This window comes from Hydra vulgaris, chromosome 02 (genome assembly GCF_038396675.1).
Source record: "Hydra vulgaris chromosome 02, alternate assembly HydraT2T_AEP".
NCBI classification, from domain to species: Eukaryota; Metazoa; Cnidaria; class Hydrozoa; order Anthoathecata; family Hydridae; genus Hydra; species Hydra vulgaris.
The window spans coordinates 48,840,278-48,856,839 of record NC_088921.1 but is presented as its reverse complement, the minus strand read 5'-3'; the positions used below and the strand labels follow the sequence as shown (position 1 = coordinate 48,856,839).

The 16,562-nt window shown below is 29.0% G+C and overlaps 1 protein-coding gene across 2 annotated transcripts; it reads right to left on the bottom strand.

Moving 5' to 3' along the window:
* Nucleotides 1-1,710: 1,710 nt before the first annotated feature.
* Nucleotides 1,711-16,562, bottom strand: LOC100213558 (SCO-spondin). 2 transcript variants are annotated; one of them, XM_065791212.1, is made up of 9 exons: nt 16,414-16,562; nt 15,293-15,348; nt 13,502-13,717; nt 10,942-11,157; nt 10,640-10,855; nt 10,243-10,458; nt 3,180-3,395; nt 2,841-3,056; nt 1,711-2,607 (listed from the first exon to the last, which is right to left on the bottom strand). In XM_065791212.1, exons 2-9 carry the CDS (start codon nt 15,345-15,347, stop codon nt 2,399-2,401), a joined length of 1,560 nt encoding a protein of 519 aa, XP_065647284.1. In that variant the 5' UTR covers nt 15,348; nt 16,414-16,562; the 3' UTR covers nt 1,711-2,398. The 2 variants fall into 2 exon arrangements, with proteins under 2 accessions (XP_065647284.1, XP_065647285.1); XM_065791213.1 differs by lacking the exon at nt 13,502-13,717.

Below are 16,562 nucleotides of genomic sequence, written 5' to 3'. Positions count from 1 at the left end.
TATGTGTACTATGTATGTACGGTGTATTATTTTTTTAACATAGTTCGATGTGCTGTGATGTTCGGATGTTCAAGACAAGGCAATAAGATGTTGTCGTCTCTTGTATATATGAAATGTAAAAATGATACGTTGAACGTGGTTTCTGACAATGTATAGTTTGTTTTTACTAGGATAGAAACAAACTATACATTGTTATGATTAACGTGTTATATAAGTTGTAATCAAGTGATACATAATTTTATATTTTGCTTCATACATAAAGTACTTAAATAGTATAAGTAAACCTTATTTTAATTTTTTTTTTTGTAACTTTTGTGGCTACTGTCCTAGCATATCCGTTATATGTGTGCTATTCTTAGTTATTTTTTATAGGCAACTTTTGTTGTTAGCAGTACAAAAAAACCTGTTAGTTTTCTGTTGTTATTAAATACATCTTTTGAAGACTGCAACAGAGCACTGCACTATATACAACAACATAATTATATTACACATGTGTAAGTAAGTTTTATTATAGAGTGTATGGTATAAAAGGTAAAGTAATACACCAACTAAAGGTCAGTCAGTATACATACATGTGTAAACATGAGTCTTACTGTGTTGGTCTTCTAAGAACCATTTTAAGTCTTGATTCTTCTAAGAATTTAAGTATTGTAAATACTTTCTAATTCTTGGTTTTGGTCTTGGGGTAATTTTTTTATGTCTTGATCTTGGTCTAGAAGCATTAACCCTGCTAACACAAAACGTTCAAGTACGTTCGACAAACGTTGCGAACGTTCTTGAACGTTTTATAAACATTCATTGAACGTTCTTGAACGTTCGCAACGTTCGTTAAACGTTTTGTGTTGGCTTGGTAAGTCGAGGTCTTAGTCTTGGCCTTTACTATTTTTCTACATCTCTGCTTTCTCCTTTGTACAAAACATTTGCTTGTTTTACTGCAGTACTATCATGTTTGCACAAAAAGTTGGCAGATAAGTTGATAACTTATCAACTTATCAGATAAGTTGATAACTTGTCAACTTATCTGCTAACTTGCTTAACCGTCATAACTTATCTGCCTAATGGCAGATAATTTACTATTGTTATTTCAAAATTTTGTCACCAAAAGCAGCCGTGGTGTAATGGTTAGAGTTCTGACTACAGAGCTGGAGATCAAGTTTCATAGTATTTTAAATTAATTTTACTATATTGTAATTATTGGCCCATAGTTAATAAAGGACTTTTCCATGGGAAAGTCCTTAATTTTGCAGACTATTGTAATCCACCTAAATGTTTTTATTTGTGGCTAATTTTTTAAAGAGAGCTTAGGATGAAAATTAAAAAAAAATTTAGGATTTCATTCATTACAAAAAAAGTCAACATGAGGATGTGTATATAACAATTTTTTATCAATGATCATGGCTACCATTTTATACATATTTTTACATCAAAGGATTATTCTAACAATGTAGGTGGCTGTATCTTAGACTAACAACATTTTCAAAGTTTATTTTCGTTTAAGCTTGTTGATTAGTTTTTGCAATTAAGATTACACTTATTTGCATCAAATATAATGACACTTATCATTATGAAATTCAAGCAGTTTATTTTGTTATCACCAACTAATTTAGAAAAGGATTTTACAGCTATAAATAATAGAAGTAAAGGAAACAAAAGCAGAATGTGGCAAGGTCCATAAAAAAAAGTTACTTTATTGGAGAGAAATAAAATGTCTTTTTCTACTACAAGAAAATATTTTTAAACAATTGAAAGTGAAAACTGTTAAGTTAAGTAGTATTAATGTTTTTGCTGTTTTTCAAATGTCCGACTTTATGTAAAACATGCAATTAAAAAAACTTTATGTAAAACATGCAATTAAAAAAACTTTATGTAAAACATGCAATTAAAAAAGAAAGAATATTACCAAGCGTTTTTTGTGAACATTAACTTTTATTCAAAGTAGCCCGTGCAAAATGCAATTCCGAACAATGACTATTTTTGTATTTAACTCTACAAATGTATTATTTTTATGTTTAAAAAGACCTAAATTACTTACTTGGCAAATACAAAGTAAAAAGTGAAAAGGTTATTGCTAAAGATCAAGAGAAAAAAATTACGAAGCTTAAAACAAAGCTCTTGTTCTGGTTGGAATAAGAACCCAGGCTACTCTACTATGGTAGAATAGTTGAAAATATTTTAAAGAATAATAGTTAAGTTGTATAATTTATATTAACTGTTATAATTAGACCAACAATTATTAAATTAATCTAATAAATTATTTAATTAAAATTTAAAAAATTTAAATTAAATATATATATATATATATATATATATATATATATATATATATATATATATATATATATATATATATATATATATACATATATATATATATAAACAATACAATAACAAAATAATGTTAATTAATGTTTACGCAAATTGGTTTATCGCAAAAACAGCCTGATATTTCTTCACGAATGTATTTTACAACCTGATTATCTTCACAACGTATACTATATTCAGGACAAAATGAAGAACAACTCCACGAGCCATCGCTGTTGCAAATACAATTGCGACATTGGGAAGTGAATTTTCCAACTGAATAAATAACGCCATCGACGTTACACTCTAAAATTCAAATAAATTCAAACTTAAATTGTGCAAATCAAAAGCAAAAAATAACAAAGTATACGAGGCGCAATATGTCGAAATAATTAAAAATTTAAAATATTGAAAATATCATCAATTATTCATCAACTTTTTTTTTATGAGTTGTAATTTTTTTTTCACCGATAACTCCTTTTCTTTTTAATAAACTCACACTACTTTAAACATTATTTGTTTCATAACGTTGGTTACACCTTTTTTTAGCTCAGCGGCACAGGCAAGTTTGTTACAAAAACATCCACTCGAAATTTCTGTGTTAACACGAGTTATTATTTGTCCAGCGGAGCAAGTGATAGATTCAACTGGACATTGAGGGTCACATTTCCACGAACCATCTTTGTTACAATTGCATTTACGACATTTGTTGATAAATGGTCCTATAGGATACTGTTCTACGCCAACATGACACACTATGAAATATAACAAGCCTTTAAATACTTAATATAAATCGTTTCCTTTTTTTTTTTTTTTGGTATCTGCTAGAATTTATACTGCTTCTTTTTAGTATAAAGCATTAAAGATATTGAACTCACCTCTATTCGGATCTTTGATGCATGTAAGTTTGTCACAAAAACAACCTTTAAAAATTTCTGTGCGAGTGCGAGTAATTATTTCTCCGGCAGGACAATTGATGGATTCAACTGGACATTGAGGATCACATTGCCATGAGCCATCTCCATTGCAATTGCATTTTCGACATTTATTGATAAACGATCCAGTGGGATACTTCTCACCACGAACGTCACACACTATGTCAATAAAGTGAGTGTTTAAGCACAGAAAAGCAGACTTAGTTTAAATCTAGGAAAAAGTCAATTTTGAACTCTGCAAAAAAAGTCATTCTTAACATTTTATTTTAAACTAGATTTTGACACATTTTGAATTTTTTTATAAGAGTTTTATTAAAGCAAAAGGATACGTTGCGAAGACAAATTTTAACTTTATACTTGGATTGAATAACTTTAAACTTTATGTTTGTGAAAGTTAGAAGTAAGAAGTTAGAAATTAGAAGTTAGAAGCAAGAGTAGTAAGAAAATAAAGTAAGTAAAAATTAGGAAGCTTAAGCGTAGGATTTTTTGATGTTTCAGATATGACACTTTCACGTATTATGTGTCGACTCAAAACTTGCTCCTGACTGAAGTATGGGAACAAAAATATCCTAAAATGTTTATTGCCTTTACCACAAATGTTACGATAATGATCATAAAATATATTTTTAGCATACTTAATTTAGTTTTATTTTTTTAAATATATTTTGATTTAATTATATATGAATTTAAATATATATTTTTATTTAATTATATATGAATTTAAATATATATTTTTAGCATACTAAGTTTAAGTTCACCATCAGGTTTTAATATTTCAGAAAAGTTTCATTTAGAAATCTTTTAACGTTCAAAAGTTATGACCATATGAAATATACAACCCTCTCTTTTTAGGGGAAATTTTAATTGGTCATAAAATTTTAACGTTAATAGATTATTAAATGCAACTAAAAGTTAATGAAATTAAATTTAGTATATAAGATTAAAATATAATTTGTTAACTCAATGCTTTCACATTTAGAGTAGAGGGAGAAAACTTTCTGGGATATTTTTTTTCCCAGGTGCCAATCGTAAATATTCTTTTCAAAATACTCTTTTTTGATAAAGCATCATCATAGTTAAGAGTTTGCATAATGAAAGTGTTAGATCTGAAACATCAAAAAGGTTTGCGTATGCCTATGCCTAATGGTAAGATATTAGATGTAAGAAGAAAGAAATACTTTTAATTTTTTTTTTTTTTTTTAAAAAAATTATTTAGTTTAAAAAATAAAATTCGTTTTTCAAAAGGGTTGCAGTTCTTACTTTATAACAAAAAATTATTCTGTTATAATTTTAAAAAACTAAACAAGTTCGTCCTAAGCATTCAAAACCAGCTATTTTTATTTTCTATATTTAAAATTTTTATTCTTAGTTAATATTAAGGATGTATCTTTCATTTTTAAAACTCTTTAACTAATTTGGAGTTAAAGCAACGTCAAGTATTAGGACCAGGAACCAAACAAATGAAGCTCGGCATCATAGAGAGTTGTCATCTAGAAGCATTAAGTATACTTATTGAAGTATGAAATAATCAAATATATTTGATTATTTCATATTGTTTATTGCTATCATTTTGATACAAAAAAAATTCAAAACTTGCCGTGGCTATACCGTTTATTAATTATACAACTGTTATAAATTAGACATCTGTTATAAATAAGACACATGTTCCATCAATAAAAGTAAACAATTAAAAACTATAAACATTTATTTGTTTAATATTATTTTCTGTTTTCTATTTATCAGAATAATAATTAGAACTAACTTTTTTTTTATGAATTTTGAAAATAATCCTTGTCTAAGATACTCAACAAAGTTCACTCAGGAAAAAGTTGCCTATGGTTAGTCCTCCTTTTCTGAATTCTGTTCTTAACTTGATATGCAGTTATATCCAAACTCAACATATATTGAATTGAATTAAGATATATCTAACCAATAACAGTTGAAATTTTTCACAGTTCACAATTTTTTTTTTTTTTTTTTTTGTAGAAACAGAAATGGATTTTTCACTCTTTATGATATGCTGCAGTTAAGAGGATATGCTGCAGTTAAGAGGCCTAAAACCTTTTTTTGTTTTTATTTTTTTGTTTTTAAAACGGCGGAGTATAAATAGCATTTCAATAGAAAAAAAAATCAATAATAATGATAAATATTAATAAAGTTTATATATTCATAACAATAATAATTAATAGTAATGAAAAAATAGTTACAATAATGATAATAATATATATAACAATAAACATTTATAATAAATATTTTAAGATGTTTTTAAATTCTCATCGAGAGATTTTAAAAGTTCAGAAAGAATTATGCGAAAATAATTTAATTTATTTCATTCCTTAATAAGCATTTATGACGAATATATATTTTTGGAACTTTATTAATAGCAACGCGTTGGTATGTACCAATATGGACATTTATTGCCTCTGGTCGATTGTTTTTTTTTGATAAATCTAGCAAATTTCGCAATTGATATTTTCATCATTATTATCCTTATATTTTTATTATTACAATTGATATTTTCATTGTTACTATACTTGTATATTTTCTGTTATTTTAGATCTAGATGCTGTTTTATTTATAAGAACTCTTTCCTGTATTTTCACTTCCATATTTTCTCTTATATAGCTCGATTGATGCCTTCTGTGCTACAATGCTGATATCTTCTTTCCTTGTTCGTTTTCAACCAGTGATTTTCTCCAGACATTTTGGTTGCTACGACGCAATAGAGTCAGATTGAAATTGCTTTGGGAAATTCTCTTGCAAATGTCTAAAGTAAACCGTGCTGCAATGATATGATAGCATAATGTTTTACATTGTTAGAAGCAAGAAACGTAGTCAAATAGTCTAACGACTCCTTGTTCCACCGTTCCGTTGATTATATTAACAGCTAGTTAAGCATTCTGACCTGAAGCTATGACATGTTCAGCGCGTTCGTTAACCGATGCAAAAAAACTAATTCTTTGGCTAGTGTATAGGTAACTGGTGGCTCTTTAAAGACGAATTTCAATGATACTGAAACTTCTTAAGCTGAAGAAGAAGGCTAACCTAAAGTAGACGGAGATGAGATTAGAATGTATGAACAAGATTTTTGAACCCTGTTAACTATTTCTTCCGTTTGAATACATTCAATAAACTAATTTGAATAAAGTACATGGAAACTCCAAATTCATCACGAAGAATGTAATTACCTGATCCATTATGTCCTTATTGAATTTCAATTAGGCAAAATTGAGTGCGAAAAAATAAACTCAGAATCATTGAACTTTGTGGAGTTTCTTTCAGTCTTGAAGTTGCTTTAAAACGTATTTACTCGACTCTGACTGGTTTATTGTTGCTTCACTCAACCTATATCTAGACATCTCGAAAAAAAACTTTTGCATTCAAAAAAATGCAAAAGCTCTTTTTTTTTTAAAGAACTTTTGCATTCGTTAAGAAAGTATTTTAGCTTATCGATATTTGTATTTAAGTTCCTGATGTTGATGTGTATTACCGTGAACTTTCCTATATTAGTTTGGAGTTCAGCTTTAAAAATTTTTAAAACAAATTATGTAGAGTCAAATACTTTTCTGTTATAAAAGAAAATATCGCTCTCATATAAATCAGTCGCAAAAAAAACATTTTCAGTTTTGAAAACGTCAAAACGCAACTTTTGAAAGTCTATTGTTTTAAAGTTATTTATCTATGACAAAAATTATCCATGACATTATCCATGACGAAAAAGAGAACTAAATTAAGAATTTTTCAATAGAATTCAATTAGTAAAAAAATTTCATTGTACAGAGTATAGAGTACAGACTCCATGAAAATGAAATAAAATTTAAAAAAGCAAAGTTTGTTTTAATGTTTAATCGCACAATTCTTTAATAAATAAGTCAATGTCAGAATGCAAAGAAGTTTAAAGACTATAGACGTCTTCTTTTCAAGAGCGAGGTTAGTAAGCATTTAGTATGTTAAATTTAAATCATGGAACAGACGATTGTACTAAATAGTTGCCTAGGTTAGCTAGCATACGCAGTGTGATCTTTTTACGGCAACATTCCATAATCGCAAGACTACTCAAAATATTTTTTTTAACAAATACTAAAAGGTGAAATGTATGTAATATTCATATCCAAATCCTTTAGGTCAAACACGGGCTAAAATGAAACTGGTGATTGTGTTTGTGAAACCACTACATCCTCACAGTATGATTTTGATCCATCAACACAGCCATCTGTGTTTACCACATCCACCTTCTCTGCCAAGTTTGAGTCAAGCAAATCTGCTGTACCGGCAGTAACAGGTCCTACCGTGGTCCTTTATCCCTTTCAACCCCCTTCTACGTACAAATTCCCAACTAAGAAATTTGCATTCGATCAGTATGAAAGGTCCTGTAAGAGTATTTGGTTTGTGAAATGACCATGGTTACACTATGTTCCTGAGACAGATTCTGTTTGGTGTTTCAACTGCTTGGAAGCTGTGAATAAGAAACTAGTAACTTTAGGCAATCGACAAGCTAATGTTTTTGTTGATTTTGGCTTTTCCAACTGGAATAAAGGAACCAAAAAATTTTCAATTCATAAAAAGTCATCCGCACAAAGACAACACTTACAAAGACTCATAAAAAGTCATCCGCACAAAGAAGCCACAGAGAAAATAATGTATTCCAAAAAGACTCCTATATCTGCTATTTTGAGTGAACAGGTGTCATCATCTCAGGCCATCGCTCGAACTGTTTTGAAAGTAATATTTTCAAGCATTAAATATTTAGGACGACAGGGTCTGGCATTGAGAGGAGGAGAACATCATGATGGAAATCTATGGCAGCTTGTACTAGAACGTGTACAAGATTTACCCTCTGTGAAAGAGTGGTTAAACAAACGCGACACATGGATGTCAGACACAATACAAAGTGAAATTATTCAAATGTTTGCACATTCAGTTCAACAAAGCATTGTCACTAATATATCACAGTGCTCATATCTTGGCCTTACAGCTGATGGAACTACAGATGTGGTGGGTCATGAGCAATTTTCTGCCAGCATACGTTATGTAGACCCTAACTTAAAAGTACAGGAATGTTTTATGGGTTTCTACAATTGCCAGAACAGCACTGCTGAAACATTGTTTAATACCATAATTGATATGTTTACCCGCTGCACAATACCCATGAATAAACTAGTTGGCTATGCATTTGATGGAGCCAGTAACATGAGCGAACACTTATCTGGAGTAAGAGTTCATCTCGGAGAAACTTACCCACAAGCAGTGTATGTTCACTGCGCAAATCATTCGTTGGATCTTGTTTTACAAGAAGTCAGCTTTGAAGTAAAAATGGTTATTGACACAATTCAATTTGTGCGTGATGTTGGAACAATCATAAGAGAGTCTTCAAAGAGAAAGACATTGTATGAATCTTTATTTGGTTCAGATGATGTTGTTCTGAACTTGGTCAGCTTATGTCCAACTCGATGGTGTATTAGGGCAAAAGCCATTAGTAGAATTATGACAACTTATGGAGAAGTTTATGAAACATTGTCTCAGCTGGCAGGTGATAGGTCAGTACGTGTTGAAGCAAGGGCTAAAATCTCAGGCTTAGGCAAACATGTTTCTAAGGCACAAACCTTTTATGGAGTCCTATTATGCGATGCTCTATTTTCCAAATTTGAATTGGTAGCCAAAGCTTTACAGAGCCCATCACTGAGTGCATCAGCCGCTGAAAAATGTTTTCAACTCCTTCTGGCTCAACTTCAAGACTTGCGTAGTGATGAATTTGCTTCAGAATTACACAGGAAGGCTATCGAGAAAGCTACCACACTGAATCTCGAGCTGCATAAGGCACAGCGTAGTTCCACAGTTAATGCTCCTGCTTGTTTCTTGCATGGAGCTCAAAGCCGTAATGTAGAACAATTAACTACAGATGTTATCTGGAAGAAAAGTTTCTTCGTTGACCACTCAGTTGCAGAACTGCAGTGCCATTTTAACAAAGAAGGATTGCATAAAATTGCAAGCACAGAAGCTATTTTGATAAGTTTATGCACATCCACAAGTAATGCAGCAACACTAATCAGTATGCCACGGCAAAGTTTGCCAAATAATGTCGATGTTCTTATGTTGCAGTTACAGCTGCAACTGCTTCCACAGTTGTTTAAGGACAAGTCACTACCAAAAGATTTACACTAGCTAGCAGCAGCTTTAAAAGACCTTGAACCAAGTACCTGCAGGTCATTTGACATGGTGGAACAGATAGTTGTGCTGTGTTTTTTCTGTTCCAATATCCGTCGCTGGTTCTGAAAGGTCCTTCAGTGCATTGAGACGGCTTAATACTTGGCTGTGGTCAATAATGTCACAGAGTCGCCTCACTCACCTTGCTTTAATGCACATTAACAAAGAGTACCTAGACAAGGTTGACATTAAAGCACTCATGGAGGAGTTTGTGGCTAAAACTCGTGAACGCTCATCCGTATTTGGGCATTTTTACAGCAACTGTAATTGTTTTTGGTAGGTTTTGTTTTGTACCATATATTTAAATATAATGTTTTAAAAAGTATTGCAAATCTGCATTAAGCAGAGTTAATTATGCCTAAAAAAATTTCAGTGAAATAACGCCCCCAAACACCCCATTCAAGGAAGGATGTTTGGGGGGCGTTATTCCTCCCCAAGCCCCATCCATTTCTGCCCCCCCCCCCCCCCCACTTAATTTTTAAACACTTCGAGCGCTTATGGTAAACAAACCTAGCTTGACATAATTTTTTATTCTCTTTTTCTTATTTATTTTCTATTTTTTTTATTTTATTTTTTTATTTTTTTAGATGCCCCAAGAAGACCTTACGGTCTTGTCGCAAGGCACCGCGGAAGTGCATTTAAGCAGGAAGTTCACGCCTCCTTCCTTACCGTAGCACGAAAATATGTCCAAAGCTCGTTTCGAACCTGGATCTCCTCCTTATAAAGCAAGCGTTCTAATCACTGTGCTACGGCCGCACAATTTTACTTTAATAAACTTTAAACAAACTTTTAATAGGTTTACCTGCATTTGAATTTGCGACACAAGTAAGTTTGTCACAATAACACCCGCTTAAAACCTCTGTACGAACTGTAGTTATTTTTTGACCGGCTGGACAAGTAATCGATTGCTCTGGACATTGAGGATCACATTTCCAAGAGCCATCTCTATTACAAATGCATCTTCGGCACATGTTATAGAAAGTACCCACGGAATATTTTTCTCCACGAACATTACACTCTATGAAACGTAAAGCTTATCTAAATACTTGAAGTTTGATTTTCTTAACAGTAAGTTTCGAATAAAATAAATTAATAATAAATTTATCTCGACAAAATATTTTTGGTGTATAATAATTTCCTTTTATAATACGTTATTTTTATGTTTTATTTGACTTATGCGTTAAATATATAAATTTTACCTGCATTTAAATTCTTGACGCAAGTAAGCTTTTCACAATAACACCCGCTTAAAACTTCTGTACGATTACGAGCTACTATTTGCCCTGCGGGACATATAATTGATTGTTCTGGACATTGAGGCTCACATTTCCAATAACCATCTCTGTTACAATTGCACTTTCGACACTTGTAGATGAATGGACCAGCAGGGAACTTCTCGCCCCGAACATCACACACTGTGAAACATAATGTTTATTTAAATCTTTTTAACTTCGTTTTTTAATTTCATTTAAGTTTTATACGTTAAATATATCAACTTTACCTGCGTTTTGATTATTGACACAGGTAAGTTTGTCACAATAACACCCTTTTAAAACTTCTGTACGAACACGAGTTACTGTTTGTCCTTTGGGGCATGTAATAGGTTCCTCTGGACATTGAGGGTCACATTTCCAAGAGCCATCTTTGTTACAATTGCATTTTCGGCACTTGTTAATAAATTGACCAGTGGGATACTTCTCTCCACGAACATCGCACACTACAATTTATACATATACACACACACACACACATATATATATATATATATATATGTGTATATATATATATATATATATATATATATATATATATATATATATATATATATATATATATATATGTGTATATATATATATATATATATATATATATTATATATATATATATATATATAGATATAGATATATATAGATATATATATATAGATATATATATGTATAAATTATATATATATATATATATATATATATATATATATATATATATATATATATATATATGTATATGTATATACATATATATATATATATATATATATATATATATATATATATATATATATATATATGTATATGTATATACATATATATATATATATATATATATATATATATATATATATATATATATATATATATATATATATATATATATATATATACATTAGCGCCCAAAAGTAATTGGACAAACACCTTTCTGATTATATTTTCTCATTAAGTAAACATTTTTAAATGAAATTTCGCGTAAGCGTGTCAAATTAAACTACAATTATGAAAAACAAAACAAAAATTCCCTTTTGGGAGTAATTACTCAAAATTTTGCTAAAAGAATGGAAATGATTGGCTCAAAAGTAATTGGACCAACTAAATTCTAACAATGTTGATATAACTTAAACTATTTTAACTTCTTTTTCTGAAGCCAGATTTTTATAAAAACATTCAATGATAGAGAATTTACACAGTCACATCAAATTTCTTGCTCTTATGCAACAGTAAAGCGTCGCTTAAGACAAAACAATCTTTTTGGCCGTCGTCCTGTTAAAAAATCTTTTGTTTCAGCAAAAAATCGTAGAGCACGGTTAAAATTCGCTAAAGAACATCTAAATTGGACAGCAAATCAATGGTCGAAAATACTATGGAATGATGAGTCAAAGTTTAATATGTTTGATTTTGATGGTATTAAATATGTTTGACGTCCAATAGGTCTTCGAAATAATGTTAAGTACCAAGTTCCTTCAGTAAAGTATGGTGGTGGTTCAGTAATGGTTTAGTCATGTTTTAGCCGTGATGGAGTAGGTCCAATCTATCGAGTTCAAGGCATTATGGACCAAAACATGTATAAAGAATTAATCAAAGATATAATGCTGCCACATGCAAAAGACAAAATGTTGTGTGGTTGGACTTTCCAACACGACAACGATCCGAAACACACCTTCAAGCTAGTCACGGAATTTTTAGCTCAAAAGAAAGTTTGTATCTTGGAATGGCCGTCACAATCTCCGGACCTGAACCCAATCGAACATCTTTGGGAAAATATTGAGAGAAAAATTAGTGTTCGGAAACCATCTAATCAGCACGATTTGTTTGAGTTAATTAAGCGCACTTGGGAGGAAATACCAATTGATGTTTTAATTAATTTGGTTGATTCAATGCCACGTAGATATAATGCTGTCGTTGCGGCAAAAGTTTTTCCAACGAAGTACTAGGGTTATACACAGATTATATACATTATGTAACAGAATATAACACTATGTAACATTATATTATTATTTAACAGAAATCTTCATAAAAAATGCTGAAAATTTATCCTTTGTTGAGAAAGTTTTATTTTTAAACGACATATTTAGTTTGTCCAATTACTTTTGAGCCAATCATTTTCATTCTTTTAGCAAAATTTTGAGTAATTACTCCCAAATTAGGATTTATGTTTTCTTTTTCATAATTGTGGTATAATTTGACATGCTTATGCAAAGTTTCTTTTAAAAATGTTAACTCGATGAGAAAATATAACCAAAAAGGTGTTTGTCCAATTACTTTTGGACGCTACTGTATATATATATATATATATGTTTAAATTATATATAATATATATATATATATATATATATATATATATTATATATATATATATATGTATATGTATAAATTATATATAAATATATATATATATATATATATATATATATATATATATATATATATATATATATATATATATATATAGAGAGAGAGAGAGAGAGAGAGAGAGAGAGAGAGAGAGACAGAGAGAGACAGAGAGAGAAAACTCTTGGTGAAGAAACACAGATAATAAAATAAAGTTAGTTATATAACACACACATACACACTCAAACACACACATATAAATACACACACACGCACACAAGCACATATATATTATTTGTTTAGTTTTTTTTATGTATTTTTAAATTTATTAAAACACATAAAAGAAAAATTCCTAATTAAAGAATTAAAATGTTTTTGTCTTAAATCTATTTTTTTTTTACCAAGCTTAAATTTGTTTGTCATTGCTTAAATAAAAATTCAACGAAAGTACTATTTAACCTGCATTTGAGTCTGTGACGCACGTAAGTTTGTCACAAAAACATCCACTTGAAACTTCTTTACGAACACGAGTTATTATTTGTCCTGCGGGGCAAGTAATAGATTCCACTGGGCATTGAGGGTCACATTTCCATGAACCATCTCTGTTACAATTGCATCGTTGACACTTATTGATAAAGGAACCAATAGGATACTTTTCTCCGCCAACATCGCACACTATAAAAATAATGTTAATTTAAACAACTGAAAGTCAACTAGTATATTTGCTACTTAGCTATTAGTTTGAAAACTTTCAAAACATTATTCAAATTAAATTTGTTCAATATAATTATTTTAACTTTGTACAACTACAGGTTACTAACTGTTCTGCTGATAAAAAAAGCCTCAATATTATTTAAAATAATTTTTGTTCAAACATGTTAATCTTGTATCAAAAGAAACAAGATTAAATGTTAATATGAAGTTGTGTTTTCTTATTAGGCAAAAAAAATTAAGGAAAAATATTTAAAAACCTTTAGTTCATGATTTTTATGAGTGACAAACTGTATGTATGTATATATGTATGTATGTATATATGTATGTATGTATATATGTAAATAAGTATGTATATATGTATGTATGTATATATGTATGTATGTATGTTTTGCTCACCGTTTACTCAGTGGAACATTAGTGGTAGCTGCCAAAAATGGCTAGCCACTATATCACATGTTGCAAAGTTATCGGCTGGCTGTAGTTATAATAAGTATAAGTATACTTATTATGCGGATGCCACTAATGGTATTTTGCAATATTACAAAACAGTTTTTTTTTTATATTTCAAAAATATTTTCTTAAATTTCTGCTTTATCATGTTAAAAATATCAGATTAAGGATCAAAGTTTATTAAAATATTGATTAAATTGATAGAATCCGTGTAATTTGTGATCATGTAATTTGCATGCAAATTTTTAACGAGTAGTAATGTTCAGCTCTAGTACTTATTTAAAGTAAAGCGTTAATCCAAAACAAGCGTTCAACTGTATTAGAAATGGCTAAATATAGTTTTAGAATAGTTAATGCATTCAGTTGAACGCTTAATTGTAATTTGAAAAGAGATTTCTTTTTATCGGTGTTGACTCACTGATTGCATGCATAACGTCAATTATTTTAACAAAAGGTACTGCGCGGGCTCATTTTGATATTTTTATCAATGGGAGGGGAGGTGGAGGGTCTTTAAAAAAAAGTTTTGTCAATATTGATTCTATTTCTAATAACAAAAATAATAATAGAGCTATACTTTTTGCAAAATTAAAAAAGCTAAAATGATCAGCTGATTTAATGATTAAAAGATTACCAGTAGCTTTCCCTGGGTACGCTTCTTGTACTGAGTACCAATTGCTGCATCATAACTTTCTTATAAGTATTTCTGAAGCGTAATTTTTTTTAGATGCATCTCTTTAACACTATGTGTATCACGCTATCGACAATTAATCAATGAATGTAAATTTAGAGGAGAATAGTAAATAAAATATTTTACCAACTTATTGCTCTCGTGTTTAGGGAAGAGGGTGAAAATTTTGGGGCTTTTTCGTTCACAGACTCCAATCATTGTAAATATATATATATATATATATATATATATATATATATATATATATATATATATATATATATATATATATATATATATATATATATATATATATATATATATATATATATATATATATATATATATATATATATATATATATATATATATATATATATATATATATATATATATATATATATATTGAAACTACTGACCTTGAGAGACGCTTTCTTTTAAACACAATACGAGTACCAATACTTGAATAAACATCCTAATATAAAGAAATTGTTTACAAAAGAAAAGTTTTTATACCATTTTATTAGTGTTAATTAAAGTATCTTAACCACTATTATTTACTTTCAATTATCAAGCATTGTGGTTATATTTAAAATCCTAAAGCATTTGATCTGAAAAAATAATTCCGAACTCAGTAAATTGAGTGAGTTTTATTTTAAGAAAATTTATTTAACTGTAATATTTATTTATTCAAGAAATGTAAAAAAATGCTCGTTCATATATTATTATTTTATTTTTATTTTTCAAAAGGTTCAGGAAGTATATATAACTTTGGGGCGCAGGTTGCAGTTGGCGTTAAAAATTATATATTAAAAAAACTTATTTTTGTAGCATTCAATTTCTGACATTTTTAGAACAATACAAACTTTAAATAAAATAAAATTATATTCTTTATTTATATATAATCGAGAAAAACAACCAGTTAAGAAACCAAAATATGTCATTAACATATCCTGTTGTTAAAAAAATATATGTAATATGTTTAATAACTAATATTGTAATAAAAATTATCTATATTACTATATTCCAATAAGTAATATATTAGATCTAAATTTCAATAATTTGTTATAATCAAATTTTAAATTATTTATTATTTTTTATTTATTTAATATTTTTTTATTTATTAGAAAACGAAAAAGCAAATGAATTTTTTTTAAGTTGAAAGGTTATTGTGTTATATATAACACAATAACCTTTCAACTTTCAACCAATCGACATAATAACAATGTCTTTTCATTAATGTTCTTCGATTATTGTTCCGTAACTAATATTTCCCTAACGATTCTTTATTTGTGCTTCTATTTGATGACACTGAATAAATGCTTCTCTTTCAAAGAACGTGTTCAACCAAAAAATAAATTTCTATATTCATCAGGTTTATCACGACTCTTCCATTTAAAACAAAATTATTGTTAGACGTTACAAAGTTATCAATTATAACGTGTCTTGTCTATTATAACATGCCATTTTTATAGCTTTTGTTACATCTTCAATTATTTCATAATGATTGAATGATACAAAGTTATATAAAATAACATACCTAGTAAAAGTTATTACGTGGAATGCCTTTTTAATTATGTCTATCTATATCGAACGTATCAATCGCAATCTGAAAAATCATGTATTACTTTTTATTTAAAAAGCTGTCAAGTTTGCAGACAGACGTCTAAGTAAACGCAGCTTAAAATG

Coding starts and splice junctions, on each gene's coding strand:
- LOC100213558 (XM_065791212.1), bottom strand. CDS start 15,347: ATGTTTATTCAAGTATTGGTACTCGTATTGTGTTTAAAAGAAAGCGTC. Junction 10,856..10,941: donor TGTCAATAATCAAAACGCAG/GTAAAGTTGATA, acceptor TATGTTTCACAG/TGTGTGATGTTCGGGGCGAG. Junction 3,396..10,242: donor TGTCGCAAATTCAAATGCAG/GTAAACCTATTA, acceptor TTATTGACATAG/TGTGTGACGTTCGTGGTGAG.